At 42.0% G+C, this 19,705-nt stretch overlaps 1 protein-coding gene across 2 annotated transcripts; it reads left to right on the top strand.

Moving 5' to 3' along the window:
* The first annotated feature begins 603 nt into the window (after positions 1–603).
* On the top strand, positions 604–11,676 carry MLANA (melan-A). Of its 2 annotated transcripts, none has more exons than XM_057724451.1 (5): positions 604–737; positions 1,991–2,092; positions 4,352–4,451; positions 10,284–10,397; positions 11,372–11,676. In XM_057724451.1, the coding sequence occupies exons 2-5, from the start codon at positions 2,016–2,018 to the stop codon at positions 11,438–11,440; spliced, it is 360 nt and encodes a 119-aa protein (XP_057580434.1). In that variant the 5' UTR covers positions 604–737; positions 1,991–2,015; the 3' UTR covers positions 11,441–11,676. The 2 variants fall into 2 exon arrangements, with proteins under 2 accessions (XP_057580434.1, XP_057580435.1); XM_057724452.1 differs by lacking the exon at positions 604–737 and adding an exon at positions 829–948.
* Positions 11,677–19,705: the final 8,029 nt, after the last annotated feature.

Genomic DNA, 19,705 nt, shown 5'->3' with positions numbered 1-19,705 from the left:
GATGTCAGGTTGAATCAGCCCAGGTTTGAATTAAGTTCTAGGTAGGTCATATCTACCTTCAAAGAGGAAATTTTGTCTGCTCCTTGAAAATGCAAGAAATCCATTCTTCCCAGGGGACAGTCATCTCTGAGGGCATCATAAAAAATCTGGGAGCTCAGCTCAGGAAGTTTTAGGGATCCTCCTTTATTTCCTCTTGATGAGGAGGTCATAATCCTAGATGACCTCCAGGTCTGACCCCAAAGGCTCACCAACCTTTTGAGGTAGAGGTGAGGGAGGGTGTAGGATGCCAGTTACATTTGAATTTCAGATAACAAATATATTTTTATTAAAAATACATCCCATGCAATAATTGGGACATACACTAACACATGAGACACAGTTATACTAAAAAGTTATTCATTGTTTATCTGAAATTCAAATGTAACTGGGAATCCTGTATTTTGTCTGGCAACCCTACACAGGAGGAATCAGTATTTAAAACTAATGGCTTCCCTAAGATGAAACCCTGGGATTGGGGAAAACAGAGGCCACAGTGAGCCGTGACTTTTTGAGCAGAGGAATAAAGTCAGTTTCTTTCACGCCAATTAAGCAATCACAGATGACCCCATCAGAAATCCAAACTCGTGACTAACATGGGACTCAAGACCAGGAAAAAAAAATTAAAAAGATTAAGAGCCAGAGAAGCAAACTTCACACACAGGGCCAGCCAGCAGACGGAGTCGATCCCATCCAGGCAGGTAAGAGCATGGCCTTCTCACCCATTCTTCCAGAACAGAACAGGGTTTGAGAGATTCCGGTGGGCTCCTCCAGACCCCTGATGCCTGGCTGTCAGTGGAATTCCTCCTCAACATTTATAATTCTCTGACTTCTGAAGGTTCACACAGGTCCTCCCTCCAGGAAGCAAAGCAGAGAAGCAGGAGAAGCAGTTGTTCAGGCTGCAGCTGGCTCGTAAGCAGCTGTGTCTGGTCCCTTGAAGAATCACTTTTCTTGGCTCAGGTGGGATGAGGTGCATTTCCTGTCCTCACACTGTTTGCCAAGGCTCAAAGCTGGAGGTATAGATTTACAAAAACAACTTACTGCAAAATTAATTGTTTTGTGTCTATCGTTTTGAACACAGTTCACCCCTACATTATTCACCTGAGATGATCAGTGAGTTCAAGTGTGATTTCTTCTTTACAACTGGGAAGGGCAAATTGCCCATGAAATGCCCCAAGGAAAGGGTTCATGGGGTGAACTTGCTGCTCCTTCTCTCCAGCTGTTTTAAACAGGCTCATTAATATAACTCTATGGGGATCAGACCTATGGGATTCACGAGAACAATAAGAGGAAAGAAAAACACACACTAGCAAGGAGAGAAGAGAAACCATTACTGATTTTTAACAAGCACACTCTAATCATAACCACTGAAGCTCATGAGCTTTTTGTCTATTTGTTTGTATCATAGTTTAAAATTTTGTATTTTGTGGCGGTTTCCTGTGCTGGAAAATGGGCTTGGAGGATGCTGTACTAGGGACACACACACATTATGTCATCATAGCCTCTATTTGTCCAACGATTGATATAAAATGATACCTTTGGAGACAAATAGCTTCTCTTATTAACCACAGTCTTGGGCCAGGTAAAGTAAGGCATGAATAAAAATGCTTTTTGTTTGTCTGTTTCTCTACGAGTTTATGGTATAGAGTCAAATTGAAGGTCCCATTGCCCCCCTGCCCCCGCCTCAAATTATAACTCAGTTTGAAAGTTTTTTTCCTTTTGTTTGTGGTTTCTTCTTCAAACTTAAATTTCAGTTGGTAGAAAGGGGTTAGAAACCTGAGCAATTTCCACTTGATATCAGTGAAAGAAGCAGGTACAAATCCTCTCTCTGAGAGAAACCAGAGGGTTCGGCTGTCATTCCTGGTCACCTAGCAAGAATGTCTTTGTGGGTGTTTATGAGATGGTAAGAACATGCTGGATGCATGAAATGACACCTCTGTGCTCCTGCTGTTAGGTGTCCCGAGGCCTGACCCCACAAGATGCCAAGAAAAGAGGCTCACTTCATCCACGGTGCCCCCAGGAAGGGGCACGGCCACTCCTACATCACAGCTGAAGAGTAAGTTCAAAACCAGACCCAGCAGGGTTTCCAGTTTGCTGTTTGCTGACACAGCCTGCTGGCTTCCACCAGCACATGCCTGTCTGTAAATCTCTCTAGTGTTTCTTTCTCCAGAAAGTAAACACCCTGTCAACGAGGTGAGGAGACCCTGTGGTCCCACAAGGGGGCTCAAGCTTCTCTGAGGCCAAAGAGGCAAGGAGGCAGGAAAGGTAAAAGCCTGGATCGTGCCGTTTTTGTCTGTGTTCTTGGCTATGAGGCCTTCACTGTAGGTTCCCAGGCTGAAAAGCATCTGTCTGGGAGCGAGATGCCTCTTTGCTCAAGCCATTCCCGTCTACGCCACGCAGGCTCCCGCGTGTGGTTTGCAGACAGGGCAAAGGCAAGCTGTCAAAGAGCAAGTGAAGATGAAGGGCAGGGGTGTGTGGCTCCACCTGCTGAGGGACTCAGGGTGAAGAGGGCAGTCGTAATCGTTGCATCAATACTTTATACCAAAGAAAGGTGTTTTGTATTATGAATTATTTAAAGTAAGTATTTACACGATTAAACATTTCTACGTGCTGAACATGATACCAGCCCAAGATGCTATTCTTGCCTTTGAAAAAAATCTTACAGCCTAGTGGGAGAGTTAGGCACGGGAGTCATTTCAGCACGTGTAAGTGCTGTGATGGGCACACAGGCTGTAGGTCACACTCTGCATGGATGGCGGGGTGGGGGTGGGGGTGGGCGGGGGGGCACCCCGCCGGACCCCCCACCCGGCCACTGAGTGGAGACTCCAACAGGACAAACAAGGAAGCTGGTTTTTATCTGGACCGTCTCTTAAGTGGTCTGCTTAGAACTTCCTGCAAACCTGCTCTCTCTTGGGAAAGAACTGTTGAACAGCTTTACCAGAGTGAGCTAGCAGGGGCAAGAGACATGAAGAAGCCGTCAAAGGCACCGAGGAGGAACTCAGGCTGGAGCATTTCCTCAGGAGACCTTAGTGGGATGCTGTAACATCCCTGCATGGTCAACTGGGAGTGGGGGTGGGGAAGTCCTCTGAAAAAATGTCCCAAGAGCAAAAATACAGGATCTTTTTTCGGCTTTTGTATGATGACTCAACAAACACTCTGTGAAACCACAGTTGAGAGTGGCTCTCCCGGTTGAGGGGGCATAAGCCACCGATAGAGCTTGTGAACATGCAGCCTCCCAGGCACTGCTACCTGAGAGGCTGCATCAGTAGGTCTGGGGGAGGGGGGGTGGCCAGGATCTGCACTTTAACATGCATCTCAGGCAACTGGGCTGCAGGAGGTATTTGGGTGACATCTGAGAACCCCTGGGTGGGCAGTGGGTTCTTGTGGTGTGTCTGACACATCCCACAGTTCTCAGCTCTCACTGGGCGTGTGTGAGTGCAACGTGACTCTGCGTGAAGAGCTGGAACAGAGCTCTGTCTGTGTCAAGATGTCCGAGGGGGTGACCCCAGACCCCCTTGGGGGATAGAATTAGAGCACAGGCATGCTGGGAGTTGAATCAGCTGCCTTCAGTCACGAGGGCCCACTGAATGCCACCCGTGACAGCTCCATTTCAGGAAAGGGTGATGCAGCAGAAAAGGCACTGTTGGGTACCTCGGGCTAGTTGTTGGGAATGCTGGTTCTGCCACTCTCCAGTTGTGCAAACTTGAGCATTTTACAAGCCTAAAGTCTTGAGGATATCAGAGGTGAAATAAACATTATACCTACCCCAGTGGATTGTTGTGAGGTTGGAATCAGCGCCTATCGTGGGGAGTTTGCCACAGTGCTTGGCAGGGTTGTTGTGAGAATTCAATAATCTAATGCATGTAGAATGGTTATCATGGTACCCAGCTTACAGCAGACATTAAGTCAATGTTCATTTCCACTTCTTTTTGTAGACTGATAGTTGGGGAAAATGTTTTAAAATAGATCTGATGAAAAGAAAGATAATTCAGTCTCAATAAATATGTTGTCCACATAAGTGTCTGTTGCTACTGTACCTGTTGCACCTGGAACTTGGGTGCTGGGGTCCATGCCAGTTAGCACTGCTGCTGTGGGCACACAGCTGAGAGGCTCCCAGAGATGGTCCCATCCCTGGATACAAGTGCTGGAGGCCTGGTGGGTGCTTGGTGTGGCGTGGGATGGGACACTCCTTGGGGACTGGGAGGCACTGCTCTGATCGCAAAGCCCCTGTGAAGAGAGAGGATTGATGCACATTTCATCATAACCCGGGACAAGGTTTCTGTACCAAGATGGATGTGTCTCTCTCTCGGGCCAGGGCTGCAGGGATTGGTATCCTGACGGTGATCCTGGGAATCTTACTGCTCATCAGCTGCTGGTACTGCAGAAGACGGAGCGGATACCGAAGCTTGAATGTGGTAAAGTTCCCACTGCTCGGTCCCTCCAGATCCAGGACCTCTTTTCTCCTTCTTTCTCGGAATTTCTGGGGAGTGGGGTGACATTCTCATGCTTACCTCTAGCTCTGATTCCTGGTTCCAATGAGCCTTTCTCTACATTGTACTTCTTGTAACTCTTCCTTTGCCTCTGCCTGGGCATGAACCCCAAGAAGGAATTTGGCCCATTTTTTGGGATTTCGCTAATGGGAAATTCAAGTGCCTGGCTGTGTGTATAGCTGAGCACTGATGGTTTGTGAGGCACAGGGGAAGGGTTCATGGTCCCCTTGCACAGTGAACAGCAGCATAGGAGACACTCCAGGGCTTACCACTCCTTCTGGGGATGCCCACTGGCTCTGTTAGTGAGATTCTCCACTTAGTGGCCTGTTCCTCTCACCTTGCCTCTTCACCCCTTCTTCCCAGGTTTCTTGGGAATTCCAAGTTCTTCTAACTCTGTTAGCAAGCATCCCAGCATACCCAGGACCCATCCAGCCATCAGTGCAGTGAGGAAACCATCCACCCCTCAGCAGCACAAAGGACCACCAGGTTTTTAACAGGCTCCTTCCTCCATTGATGGCCAATGTGGTGGTTTTTTTTTTTTTTTAAGTTTTTTATTGGAATATACTGTTGTGCCAGTTTCTGCTGTACAACAAAGTGAATCATCTGTGTTTATACATATATCACCATATCCCCTCCCTTCCGCGACTCCCTCCGACCCTCCCTATCCCATCCCTCTAAGTCATCACCCATCATCAAGTTGATCTCCCTGCTTTATGCAGCAGTTTCCTACTAGCTATCTGTTTTACATTTGGCAGTGTATATATGTCAATACTATTCTCTTGCTTCATCCCAGCTTCCCCTTCAGTCCCTACCCCGTGTCCTCAAGTCCATTCTCTACAAATGCATCTTTATTCTTGCCCTGTCACTGGGTTCATCAGAACCATTTTTTTTAGATTCCATATATATGAGTTACCATACGGTATTTGTTTTTCTCTTTCTGGCTTACTTCACTCTGTATGACAGACTCTAGGTCCATCCACCTCACTACAAATAACTCAATTTCATTTCTTTCTATGGCTGCATAATATTCCATTGTATATATGTGCCACATCTTCTTTATCCATTCATCTGTTGACGGGCATTTAGGTTGCTTCCATGTCCTGGCTATTGTAAATAGTGCTACATTGAACGTTATGGTACATGTTTCTTTTTGGATTACGGTTTTCTCTGGGTATATGCCCAGTAGTGGGATTACTGGGTCATATGGTAGTTCTATTTTTAGTTTTTTAAGGAACCTCCATACTGTTTTCCATAGTGGCTGGACCAGTTTGCATTCCCACCAACAGTGCAGGAGGGTTCCCTTTTCTCCCCACGCTCTCCAGCATTTATTGTTTCTAGATTTTGTGATGATGGCCATTCTGACCAGTGTGAGGTGATACCTCATTGTGGCTTTGACTTGTATTTCTCTAATGATTAGTAATGTTGAGCATCTTTTCATGTGTTTGTTAGCCATCTGCATGTCTTCTTTGGAGAAATGTCTATTTAGGTCTTCCACCCATTTGTGGATTGGGTTATTTGCTATTTTGGTATTAAGCTGCATGAGGTGCTTGTATATTTTGGAGATTAGTCCTTTGTCAGTTGCTTCATTGGCAAATATTTTCTCCCATCTGAAGGCTGTCTTCTTGTCTTGTTTATGGTTTCTTTCACTGTGCAAAAGCTTTTAAGTATCTTTAGGTCCCATTTGTTTATTTTTTATTTTATTTCCATTATTCTAGGAGATGGGTCCAAAAGGATCTTGCTTTGATGTATGTCATAGAGTGTTCTGCCTATGTTTTCCTCTAAGAGTTTTATAGTGTATGGCCTTAGAGTCCAATGTGGTTTTAATAGGATTTTTGCTCCTTTTTACCCATATGAGCAGGAAGTTAACAAATGACATGGTCCAGTCTTGGGGTAGCAGGATCTTCCACAAATGAGAAACATCAACAGAATCTCTAAAGATGACAGGTTTCAGAAACCTTGTTTCAAAGTCACGTAGCACTTTGGAACTTAAGTATCTAAAGGCATTCTCCACAGTGAGAAATGGGATGGAAGGAGAGTTGCAGTTCTCCCTCTTTCTTTCTTATTACAAATCTGAAATATTGATACATAACGGAAAAAAATTTATCTTTACAAAAGATGTTGGAAGGTCCCATTCCTCATTCAGCAAGCACTTCATGCAGAGGGAGAGGTTCTGTGATGGAGGGGAGGACTGATCTGGGTAGAAGGTTGGAGCCTGGCAGTCTGAGGAGGAGAAGGTGAGAGCTGTAGCTTCCCTTGCCAGGAAGTCTGGGCAGTCCCATGTGTCCCTTTCCCTAATGCCCATCTTGCCATAGTGTCCCAGGTACAAACCATGAAAGACAGAGTGAGCTTGGGGGGACACAGCCACCAAGCAGCAGCCCTTCAACATGACGTTTATGAGAAGGAGAAATTTCTGAGTCTGAATAAGACTCCAAACCAAGTACTGTAGCAAAGCCTTGGGTGAGGGGGTTAGGGATAAAACTCTTTGCTCTCTGCCACATACTCCAAGTGTACCTCTAGCATGGGGTCATGACTTTTCCATATATATATATATTTTATAATTTGTTATTTACTTTTTGCTTTTTCCCCTTCTTTTCCTCCTATTTATGAGCTGGGCCTGAGAATATTTCTTATTCATCGTTTACCTCCAGTGCCTAGCACAGTGCCTGGCACCCTCCATTCCTCCAGGTCTAGACTCAATTGTATGGAATAAGCCTTTGGTCTCACTGTCTGCCACTGACTTGCTTGGTGACCTTATATTTTCATTTCTCTGAGCCTCATTTTCTCTATTTTACACCTAGACACAGATGACATAACATGATGTATATCAGTTTTTATTTAATATATTTTCTTCTATAATTTAAAAGATTTCATTTTATGTTTGCATAGTGGAAAAAACCAATACTTTTGTCTTTCAAGGAGCTAAAGCTCTATAAACTCAATATGCTGTTACCCATTTCCTAACTGTCCACAATTGCTAGCTTGATGCTACCTGGACAAAAAGGCAATTTTTTTTTTCTTTCTGCTTTAACACTCTTAAATGCATTTGATTGAAGAATAACAGTCTTAGTGTTGTGGGCTCAGATGCTGCGCATTTTGCCTGGTGTGGTTCAAGTTCAACCTGCCACCCTCCATTCCTCCAGGTCTAGACCAGTGATTTGCAGAGTTTCTAGAATTTTTATGAGATAGAACTGTATTTAAATTCCCTTGTTCCTTAATGTTTAAAAATGCTGTCATTTATTTTTAAAATTAATATTAAAATCTTGTTTTGAGACTTTGATATCTCCTGAAAAGCCAGGTTGGGGACCTGCAGTCTAAGAAATTTAGGCAAAATTATGCGAAACAGTGCATTAAGTACTGCATTTAATTACATAATTACCTCCCTGTCTCTCTTTGGTGATCCTATTTTCATTATAAAGCAGAAGAACATAAACGATGATAAATGCAAGTTTCAGTTACCTGAATCTCTCCACTTGTAGCAACCTCATTAGGCTTTGAAATATGTTTATTTTCCCACTTTCATTGACCACAGAATGGTAGAAAGGTTGATTGGAATTAAGGTCTGCTAAAATTTCTCCCTTGGCTAACAATTTTCCTTAGACCTGAGAAACATCTTTTGAAAGGAAAGACTGCTTTTTGCAGCAATGTGTTTCTGCAGGAAAATGATTGGAAGTTGGGTTTCGTATTTATCAATTTTACTCTTTTACTTGGAAGTTTAGGACATAACACTTTTGATTCCTGAGGAAGAATTTAAAGGCTCTGCTGACAGCTCAGTTTACACATGTGTTTCATGGTGTCATGTTTCTCAGTGTATGCAGGGGCCCCTGCACTTGAATCACCTGGGCTCTTGCTAAAATGCAGATTCTGGGACCATCTCTGGGGGTAGGACCCAGGAATCTATGTTTTAACACACACACTGAAGTCTGATGCAAATACAGAGAATTGGCAGTGAACTGGGGAAGTGGATCATGCTTCTATCTTACGGCAGGTGAAGATTAAAAAAAAAAAAAGGATGAAAGCAGTAATTGAGGTAAAGGGAGAGAATGCATTAAACAACTTACCTGAGGTATATCATTGGGAGTTGTGGAGGGGAGCAGAACCTCCCTGGGTCTTCATATCAAGATTGGGGTCCTTGTGTTTATATCCTTCCAAGGAGTAGTGTCAATAATGATTTCAGACTAGAGCATAGGAAAGCTACTTCTTTACAGTCCACAGACTGTGTAGGTAACAGTTGTCTACACAGTCTGCCTCTAACCATGTCTGGCCTCAACCAATGGATGTTCCAAACAATTCTCCTCCCCGGGAGACCCACCTTGATGCCCTTTTCTTTCAACCCAGTAACCCCAATAACCAACCACAGTCTAGACGCAAGCCTGCAGAGCCATTGAACACCCGCCCTGCCTCCCTGTTCCAGCCCCCCTCAGCCAGGACCACAAAGAGCTGCTCATGCCCTCCTGGTGGATTTGGTTCACAGATATGCGTGTGTCTGTATCTTAAAAAAATGAATTAGGTGCGGACATTTAAAAGTAACATTTTACATAAAAATCTTAATTTCTAGTTCCTTTTTTTTTTTTTTAAAAATCAATAACTGGCAGCTATGCAGTGGTTCGTCCCTTTCGATGGGATATACAGTCCCTCCTTTCCTACGGCCCCCACCTGGCCCCATTGGACCTCCTCCTTCCTCTAAGTGTCTGAGCGTGGCTGATTCACCCCGGGCACAGGAAACAAGGAAGTGCATTGTCTGGAGAGCAGCGGTTCTCTGTGTGGCCCTGGACTAGCAGGATCGGCATCACCCAGGGAACTGGTTAGAAATAGTTTCGGGGGTCTTCGCCGTAGGCCTACTGTGTCAGAAATTCTGGGTGTGAGCCCAGCAATCTGTGTTTAACAAACCCTCCAGGTGATGCAGATGCATTCTAAAGTTTGAGAACCACCTCTGTGGAGAATTTAACAGTAAAAGCAACTAAAAGTTAGTCTGCTTTTTATAATCACAATGTGTCAGCAAGTTTAAACAAGGTCAATAATGAAATACTCCACCTCACTAGGGCAGACTGCTCCCGCAGTCCCCATTTTGGTATGTGTCTCTGTCTTGCACAAACTGTTGTCATTCTAATCTAGGGATGGAGAGCATCACCCACTAAAGCTATGCAAACCACCAAAGTAAGCTTTTACCCACCCCTCCCCCAGTAACTCAAGGTGCACAACAGCCTTAGACTGCCTTCTCATCATTGCCGTGATGTGGCTTGGAAGCTCAGTGCTGCAACCATAGCACTTCATTCACAATACAGGCATTTGCAGTGTTTCAGATACTTTGCTGTCATTTTGGGGAAGGCAGAACTAGACAGAGTGTCCCTGCTATCAAGTTGCTCATATGCTTGTCCTCACTGTGATACCAGCTCCTGCCTCACTGACTCTGATCTACTCCACTTGTAACCATTCTCTGAGATCCATTTTTCAGAGTCACTCTTTTTCTCCTTCCCTTCAAAAATATTTGTTGACTAGCTAATGGGTGTCAGGCACTGTACTAGGTGCTTCACCTTTAGTTAATTCCCACAACAATTCTGAGAGGTAGGTGATATTATCTTCATGTTACAGATGAAAACACTGGAATTTAGAGAGGTAAAATGACTAGCCCAAGGATACACAGAGAATAAGTGGCAAAACTAAGATTAAAACCCATTCTTAAAACTTTGGCTTCCTTCTTTCTTTAATGGACTCAGTTATTTTTTCTCACCCACTGACCTTCATGAATTCACATTTCAGGACAAAAGCATTCATGCTGGTACTAAAAGTACCTTAACAGGAAGATGTTCATGCGAGGGGCTTGGTCACCAGGACAGAAAACTGCCTTTGCAAGAGAACAACAGTGAACCTGTGGTAGGTTGAGATCCTGCATCTTGGTGTTTTTGTGTATGGCTGCTTTTAACTCGAATAAAGCTATTCCCATTTAAAAAGCAAGGGCAGGGACTTCCCTGGTGGTCCAGTGGCTAAGACTCCGAGCTCCCAATTCAGGGGGCCCGGGTTCGATCCCTGATCAGGAAACTAGATCCCACCGGCAGCAACTAAGAGTTCGCATACCGCAACTAAGAGCCCCAGTGCTGCAACCAAAGATCCCGTGTGCTGCAACTGAGACCCAGCGCAGCCAAATAAATACAAATACACACACACACACATATATATATATATATATATATTTGTTTTTTAAGAGCAAGGGCAATGTGGCTGTGCTTAATGCTACTGACCTAAAAATGGTTAAAATGGTAAATTTTATGTTACGTATATTTTACCATATGTATCTGACTCTTAGCTCTATTCTATGACTTACCATTTGTGTGACCTTCAGCAAGTGACTTAACCTCCTTGTGCCTCAGTTTCCCGACCTGTAACATGGAAACTATGAAAATACTCCTGGGGTTATTGTGAGCATTAAATGAAGGGCTGACACATTTGTGCTCTGTTGATAGTAGCAACAGCCTTTAGACACAACTATAAGGATTTATGCTCCTGGTAAAGATGCAGTGTGATCGGTGTCCGTAACAGGATTCAAGAATTCATTAGTTAGGGCTTGGGCCTTCTGCTGACAAAGATAATCCGGGTATAAATATGTTTTTGCGATTTTGGGGGAAGCCACTTAGCCCTTTTTCTTCTCTGCTGTTGTTCCCCCCAACGATGTTTCAACATACACACGTGTGTAACTTACCTCACTGGGTGGAAATTAGATGTGGACAGTTAAACAAGTTTCAACCGAGAGCAAAAGTATAAATATCGTGCTAATTATTTTGACTTAATCCCTCTTCCAGAACCATATGCGCTGTTTGCCAAGCCCGTGCTCTCCTTTCTCCTCCTCACAGGTTCCCAATGCTCCACCTGCCTATGAGAAACTCTCCACAGCACAGTCACCACCACCGTACTCTCCGTGAGAGCCAGCGAGGCCCCTGAGAGGTGCTGAAATGATTTCCCTCACGCTTTTGCTTGAATCTGATGTGGACATGTAATGTTCTGCTTTAGATTCCCGTAGAAACAGTGTATGTAGGGCAGCTAGCAATACTGATTGAGGAAATGGTGAGAAATATTAGAGTGGGAAAAGCTTTGTCAATAAAAATTGTGATGGATGATACTATCTGTGCCAGTAATAATAAATCTACCGTACTATTTTCTGAGGGAGATCATCCAAATGTGTGTCCTGGGATCATTTGATTTCTTTTGAAGTTGAAACATGCCTAATAACTAACAAACTACTATTCCGAAGGTGCAACCTCTTGACCAACATGAACTCTAACAGAACTGTTGCAGGTGAGTCTGTGCTACAGAGTACTCACAAAGGGTACCTTTACAGGTTTAAGACCAAGAGCTAAATGACCTACCAAACTGTAGTCAGATTCAGCTGATCAGGAAAGTGTCCGTAATGTCTCTTTGTTTTCTAAAACTCCAGGATGCTACGGTAATATACTGCAGAGATCTTGTATCTTGAGTAATACATATCGTGCAGTTCTAATTATATTTCACTCCAAGGCTCAATGCTATGATAATTAGTGGCAAGAATTTTCTGTTAAACCAGAAGGAGGTTTAAGGACTTAAACAAGTAGAAGCTACTGTAGTTTGGCTGATGTCTTGCCTTAAATGTCCCACAGGCAATTTAGCTCCTTTGAGCTCCCTCTCGAAAGAACATAGAGAAGAAATCATAAAGGATCAGAAATTCTGTCATTATTTGTATAGCAACATTGCAATTTATTTGTGGACATCTGCATATTATTATGTCTAAAGTTTTTCCTTCAGTCAGCTCATTTTCAAAGTTTTTTGGCTTAACTTATATCACCACCCTAATGGAAAATCAGTACCATTTTTCATAAGTAGAGGATAACTATAAAAATGAAGATACTGAAAGCAAATTACTTTTATTGAAACCTGGGAAGATACTGATGGTCACACAATGCTGTCAACTTGAGACCTGCCCCCGTTATTAAAGAAGATTAGCAAGAATCAGAGAAAATCTTTTGACATAATTAGGCTTGCAAGAGAAAGAAATGACTTTCTCACTTTGTGACTCACTGTTATTTAATGCTGAGTCAGTAAACCACCTAAAATCACCTTGTGTCATTGGAAATGCCAATGTGGCACAACTGCATCATTTTCACCAAAAGACAAGCTTGCACAGAGGAGAAAAAACATTCAATAAAGAGACTTCCTACAAACACTGAAAAAAAAATAACATTCCACAAAATACTTAAAGACCCCCCTACCCTGCCTGATTCTGTCCAGTCTTAACACTTAAAATAAGCCCTCTCTCTCCCCTTTTCAAACAAATAAATTCTGAGAAAGAAAACTTCATTAGGATTTGGCCAGCTTCTGTCCTCATGATAGGGCCCTGTCTGATCCGCAATCCTCCACTTCTATAAGAAGAACCTGTGTCCCCCCACCCCATGCCTAATCACAGCTGCTTGTTTATTATTGTGTGTCTGATGGTATGGGTTGGGGTCTGAGCCTCCCCTGCCATTGTCACCCTGCTACAACCAATCCTCCTGTAATTAATAAAATGCTAGTGGGAATGCAAAAAAAATGTTTGGACCAAAAAATAAAGTTGGATTCCTATCTCACACCATTACAAAAATTAGCTCAAAAAAAGAAAAAAATCATAGAGCTAAGTATAGGAGTTAAGATTACTCCTTAGTTTAGATTTCTGCTTGTTTCTCTTAGGAGAAAACAAAAGAGTAATCTGCAAAGTTAGATTTGGTAATGATTTCTTAGATATGACACAAAACCACAAGTGATGTCAGTAAACTGGAATTCATCAAAATTAAAAGCATTGTGCTTCAAATGAAAGACAAATCAAGAAAGAGAAGACACAGCACTGGGAGCAAATGATATAACAGATAAGGGAATTGTCTGTGGTATATATAAAGAACTCATAACTCAACAATCAAATGACAACCCAATTAAAAAGTGAGCACATTTATATCATTACTTATTTCTCTATATATGGAAAATCATGAGTTCACACTAACTCTAATTCTAAATCACCTACAAAGGGTTCAATCTAACCTTTTTCATTCTAACCTCTTTGTATTTTTAAATCCATTTCTCTCCATAGTGAGAAAATGGCTTGTGTTAATCTCACATTACCAACCTACTGCATGAGTCACCTTTGTATGTAAGCATTTTACCATCTATCTATCACGCTGTCCCACCCCCCTCCACAGATGCCCTCCAGTCGCTGATGTCTTACTGTGGACCACCACCAGCTCCCTAAGTGGAACGCTCCTTACCCTGCTCAGGCGTCAATACCCTGTGCCCAAACTTCTAACTACGGCTGCCTCCCCCCGACACAGACTTCCTATGGTATCCCCTGTTCAGATGTCCTCCTTATCACAATTGGGTTCCAACAACGCTGGCTGAGTGATCACCACCCCACTGTGCACATGTCCTCCTAAACTTCTTTGGCTGCTCACTCCACTCTGGGCCAAAGCCAGTCCTGCCCTCACCTTCCCATAGATGTTCTTCCTCCCACAGAGACTCCTTCACCGCTCATTGTCCACTGCCGTTACCCACACCCTGCACCACAACTTGGCAAAGGATTAAAAAAAAAAAAAAAAAGGAACCTGTGGCTTGAGCCCTGGTCTCCTCCAGGATCCCCAGACCATCATCTGCTGAGAGTTCTCTCCTTTCCCCATGGACAAAGGCTCTCCTCATAGAATTCTTCAAGGTAGTGTTCCGGGCAATGGACAAGGCTTGGACTAAGTCTGCCAGAGAGAAACTAGGAGACCGAGATTTTATTTAAAGTTATAGAAGGTGCCAGCCAAGAGAAGAAACTGCTTCCTTCGCAGAGGCAGCCACACGTTTGAAAATGACTCTCTGGATGGAAGACCAATTGAAGGACCACCCTGGGAGCTATGAGCTGAAGACAGCAGAGTCATATGGGAGGAGGCTGGGTCACTGAGTCACCACTGGAGGCAAGGCTCCCCCATCTAGGAATGCTTGGATGGAATGGGGACAAATCGGCCCCAAAGAAAATCCATGAACTGTTAACATATTGCCAGATCTGATACTGGAATCAGGGCTGTTAGTTAATACCTTTGTTGAGGCCCTTCAGTGCTCCGCCCTGCCCACTTGAATTGACCACACCAAAACCAGAGGGAAGCCTCCAGGGGAAGGAGATCCCTGTGGCCTTTGCAGACAGGATCAGGCTTCCCCACTATTAAAAGCAATTTGAATTCAAGAGAATGAGCCTCACCCAGGGATGTGGACATGAGTCCTCTACTGCAGTGTGCCCCACCATTATGCCTGACCTGCTCATGGGCAGAGAAGGGGTAATGGCATGGAACTGCTTTGATCTCTTAGGCTTCCTGCAGCACTGGGTCAGGACTAGAATGGTCAGAGCTTATGGCTGATCTTCTCTGGCTGCAATCAGTGTTTTCCATTTATCCAAATGCACTGGACAGATAATATCACTATTTGTGCAGTGAGCAGAGCAAAGTTAGATGGCTCTGGTCTTCCCTCCTCCACCCACCCTGCACCAGCCCTCAGATGGTATTTTCTCATGTTTGAGACAAGGCCCAAGTCTCCATGGGTTTCCTGGAGAGATTCTGATACTTTAAAGAGGGAAAAAGAGGTAGCGAAAAGATTTTCTGCTCAAGTTAGTCAGTGAGAAGACCAAACTGATTACACAAAGCAATGAAGCCCTCAAGTCACCTCCAGTGGACACCAGTCCTCTGAAGTTACAAACACTGAGTTTGGCAGTACTTATAAATATCTGGACAGGTCCACTGGTCACTTGAGAATATTGTAGACGTTCTCCAAAAAGAATAAAAGTGAGCCCCCTAAACTCTCATTCCATGGCTTGACTTTAAGGACAAAGTCATTTAAAGATGCATCAAAACCCCTCAATCTCAAGTGACTGCCCCAAAACATCTTAAAAGCATCTCAGAAAGACACAGAACAACTTCAGAGGGAAATCATGGATGGTATGAAAGTACTTATTTTAAAGAAAGCCTAAAACTGCTATCCCAAGAAGCTGCAAGATGGAAGAAAAAGAGTGGGAAATAAAAAAGGAATAGAAAAAAATGCTCGACAACTTGAAAACACAAATGAGAGGCTTTGAATGAAAAAGAGAGCCCATTAAAATCTCCGAAACTACACCAAAGACAATAAGTTTGCTTGATTTCTTTAGAGAAGATTACACGGTTGATAGTAATTTGAAATTAAATAAAGAGGAAAGCAGAAAATTGAGAATCCCTTAGACTGTCAAACAGAAGTCAATTGAAGAAATACATTGACACTGGTAAGTGTTTCCTTAAAAAGACTTAAAGGAGAAAAACCAAGGACAATTTAAAAAGTTAAGTAAAGAAAACTAAATGAACAAATCACTTACAGTTCAAGTGAATGCTCTCCAAACTGGACAGTCTTTGCAGCCTGAAAACACAGTTTGAAAGTGAGATTCAAAAACTTCAGCTAAAATGTCAGTGTCTGAGCTATGTCAAGAATGTGTGATGCAGGGACTACCCTGGTGGTCCAGTGGTTAAGACTCCGCACTTCCACTACAGTGAGCTCAGGTTCGATCCCTGATTGGGGAACTAAGATCCCACATGCCTTGCACAGCTACAATAAACAAATAAAATAAAGCTAGGAGAGAAAAAAGCATTCTTCAAACAAACAAAAACTGTGTGATGCAAATCTGCAGAAAATCAATCAAGGAAAGAATTTACTGCATATAAATCGAGAAGAAACGTCCCAAAGTGCACAAAATTATTAGTCATATACATCAGAAGCATGACCCTTAGAAGGGATGGCCTTGAGAAACAGTTGGAAAGAAGCACTTCCTTTTATCAAAGCTGGATTGTCTCCCATGAGAAAAAAGCTCAAGAAAGTTGTTCAGCAGCTTGGCTGAAAGCAAGTTCACTGAGCTAAGAAAATAAAATAATCAAAACAGACAAAAATTGGCTGAAGCAGTTTAAATTCCAGCTTTTCCCAAGTTGCCCCCACTGTTCCATATGCAGCCCTGGACAGAGGTGGAAGAGCATCAGAAGATTCCCTGAATCATCAGGTCCCCAAGGAAGGGGGAGGGTTCAGCTGTGAGTGCTCATGCATTAGTGTCACCTGCAGGTTTGATTCAGGTTTACAGCACCCAACTCCTAAACACCCATAGTGACACAACTGACTGTGTTTTCTCTCTTTAAAAATAATTTAAGTAAATCCCTTTTCAGTTTAACTGCTTTTACTTAATTGATGCTACATTTGCTCAAATTGAAGTTTGATAGAATTATAATTCCTAAGATAGTGTTTTACAAATATAGATGGTTATAATAAAATTCTTATGGATATTAGACCATTAGGGTCTCTAGAATTAGATCCATATAAGTATTGTATTTAAATTGAACTAAATGGTCCACTATTAATTAACCCATAATTGAATTTTTATATGATCAGGGAGAGACATTTAAATCAATAAAGACCATTTATATTCGCTATGAACTGTCAGCAGAAATCTGTAAAAAAAAAAAAACTATTTCTCAATAAATTATTTAAAAAGTGATATAAAATAAGAACCCCACGAAAAAACAAAACCCCAAACAAAACCGAACAAAACCACACCCCCAACTGAACCTATTAGTATTTTCATTAGTTTAGCACTAAATTCATAGATTAATTTAGGGGAGATAACATTTTGTTCATATTTTGCTGTTTAAATGTTTCTAAATTTTATAGTCAAAAAGCTTTCCTTAAAAAAACCGCTTTCTCTATCCTTCTCAATCTAAACAGTGTCCATCTTTTTTTCCCCTCACCTCTTTGTTGCTGCCAGGTAACAGGTCTTCACATCACCTGCTCAACTCACCTAGTAATTAATTGGCCTCCCTGCCTCTAGTCAGGTGAATGATAGCAGCTACTATTCATTAACTTTTACTACGTGGCAGGCATTACCTCATCTAATTCTCATAGCAATCCTGAATGGTAATTTAATTATCTTCACCTTACATGTAACTATTACTTTGGTTCCGGGGTAGATTCCCAGTTACTTTCAGCATATTTTTCAGCCCTCTATCACCCAACACGACCTATTTTTTAATCGTTTCTCATTAGTTTTCTTAACCCATAATATTCTATTCAAACCCAATTGCTCAGTTCCCTATATGTTCCTTGTGCTTCTCTTTTAAAAAAAATGGAGGGACAATTGACATATAACCACAATAAGTTAACGTTCACCACACAGTTACAACTTTTTCTTCTTGTGATGAGAACTTTTAAGACCTACTTTCTTAAAAACTTTCAAATACACAATAGAGTATTGTTAACTTCCTTGTGATATTGTGAGACTGAGCCTCTGCAGGCTTGATTCTAAACATACTTTGTCCCATCACAAACGCCATCTTGTGTGTGAAACCCGACACCTCCCCGCTAAACTCTTAGTTCTTCATTCCTCTGGCATTTATTTATTTAATTTTTATTTATTTAATTTATTTATTGGCTGCATTGGGTCTTTGTTGCTGCACACGGGCTTTCTCTAGTTGTTGCGAGCGGGGGCCACTCTTCATTGTGGTGCGCAGGCTCCTCATTGTAGTGGCTTCTCTTGTTGTGGAGCACAGGTCCTAGGCACGTGAGCTTCAATAGTTGCGGCACATGGGCTCACTAGTTGTGGCTCACGGGCTCTAGAGCGCAGGCTCAATAGTTGTGGCGCACGGGCTTAGCTGCTCTGTGGTATGTGGAATCTTTCCAGGGCAGGGCTCGAACCCCTGTCCCCTGCATTGACAGGCAGATTCTTTACCACTGCACCACCTAGGAAGTCCTGGCATTTACTTCTAACTTGTTATATTCTTTTCATTTTTGTGCTGAGGACAGGGATGGGATGTCTCCTTACATCTTTTGTACTATACAGTTCCCAATAAATGCACAGAATGAATTTATACAATTCCTCAAATTTGATTTTATGTTGATAATTATGCTTTGAAATTATGTTGATAATCACATTAAGAATGATATTAAAGATTATATACATAAGAGCACACACAGTTTTGGTTCTCTAGCACTTCATATATTATTTTTAACTGTAGATTTTTTTTTCCAGAGTTTGTCTCCAAGTTAAACTATAAGAACCTGAATGATGCCATGCCCTTCAGCTTGTTAATAAACAAGCAAGCATCAAGCATCCTGGTGTGCACAGTAAATACTTTTTGAACAAATGAAGAAAAATACCTGGCAGACGACAGCATTATAGTGACAATGAGGCTTCAGGTTCAGGTGATGGCAAAACAACTTCTGGAATGAACTTAAGGTAAGTTGTGTATCATCTCTATGTTACAGTGCAGCATAATTTTGAATAACTAAACTCCCCATTTAAATTTCTTAATTATTTTCAGATCCTGCCACCTTCTCAAGCTTTTAATATGAAATATTTCTAAATTCATTTTAAGTCAATAATATACTAGACAAAGTAAACATTTTCATTTATCTTAATGTATATTATAGCCACCACTGCTATGATCATAAAACTACTGATGTTGATTACTTATTAAATACACAAATAAAATTGGAAACCTGGAATGTAAGCAGGGATCTAAACAGCCACTTAGTCTTTTATATATACATACATACATATATATATATAAAGTCACAAAGGAAATTTTTTTTGGTGAACCATAGGGAATGAGAGAAAAGCGCTAACACATGAGGAGTTATGTTATTTCAGCATGTTTTAACTTAGCATTTATTTACAATGATATTGAATATTGACATCCAAATGGCCTACTAATTCTATACTAAGAGTGGAAACATACCTTTCTAGGACCATGAAGTCTTCAGGTACCACTGTGGTGACTTCTGTTCCTTTACATGAATGCTTTAACAGATGACCTTAAAAGAATACTTAATGATAACACTGAATACAAAGAACTGAGGAATTTGACTTTGTAATCTTTGGCCAAGAGCCCAGAAATCCACATGACCTACCAAACTGGATGCAAAGGAAAAAGAATTTGACTTTTTGATTATATAAATCCATTAATTTAGTCACATTTCTAGTACAAATGGGGCATTATTTTTTTAAAGTAAACTAAATCTTAAATAATATAAGAAGCTAACTAGATTCCTCACTCATTCAACAAATACATATTGAATATCCACTGTGCACCAGTCGCTGAGGTGACAATGATGAAGATGACTGACAAGGTCTCTCTCTTTTTAAGGATGATGGGCATTAA

The sequence above is a fragment of the Hippopotamus amphibius genome, chromosome 2 (genome assembly GCF_030028045.1).
Source record: "Hippopotamus amphibius kiboko isolate mHipAmp2 chromosome 2, mHipAmp2.hap2, whole genome shotgun sequence".
NCBI classification, from domain to species: Eukaryota; Metazoa; Chordata; class Mammalia; order Artiodactyla; family Hippopotamidae; genus Hippopotamus; species Hippopotamus amphibius.
Note: the sequence above shows the minus strand (reverse complement) of the source record. Positions and strands in the feature narration are given on the sequence as shown.

Bases quoted from the DNA above. Each gene is read 5' to 3' on its own strand.
- MLANA (XM_057724451.1), top strand. From the start codon at position 2,016: ATGCCAAGAAAAGAGGCTCACTTCATCCACGGTGCCCCCAGGAAGGGG. The intron at 2,093-4,351 runs GTAAGTTCAAAA...CTCTCGGGCCAG, and splicing joins TCCTACATCACAGCTGAAGA to GGCTGCAGGGATTGGTATCC. The intron at 10,398-11,371 runs GTAGGTTGAGAT...TCCTCCTCACAG, and splicing joins AGAACAACAGTGAACCTGTG to GTTCCCAATGCTCCACCTGC.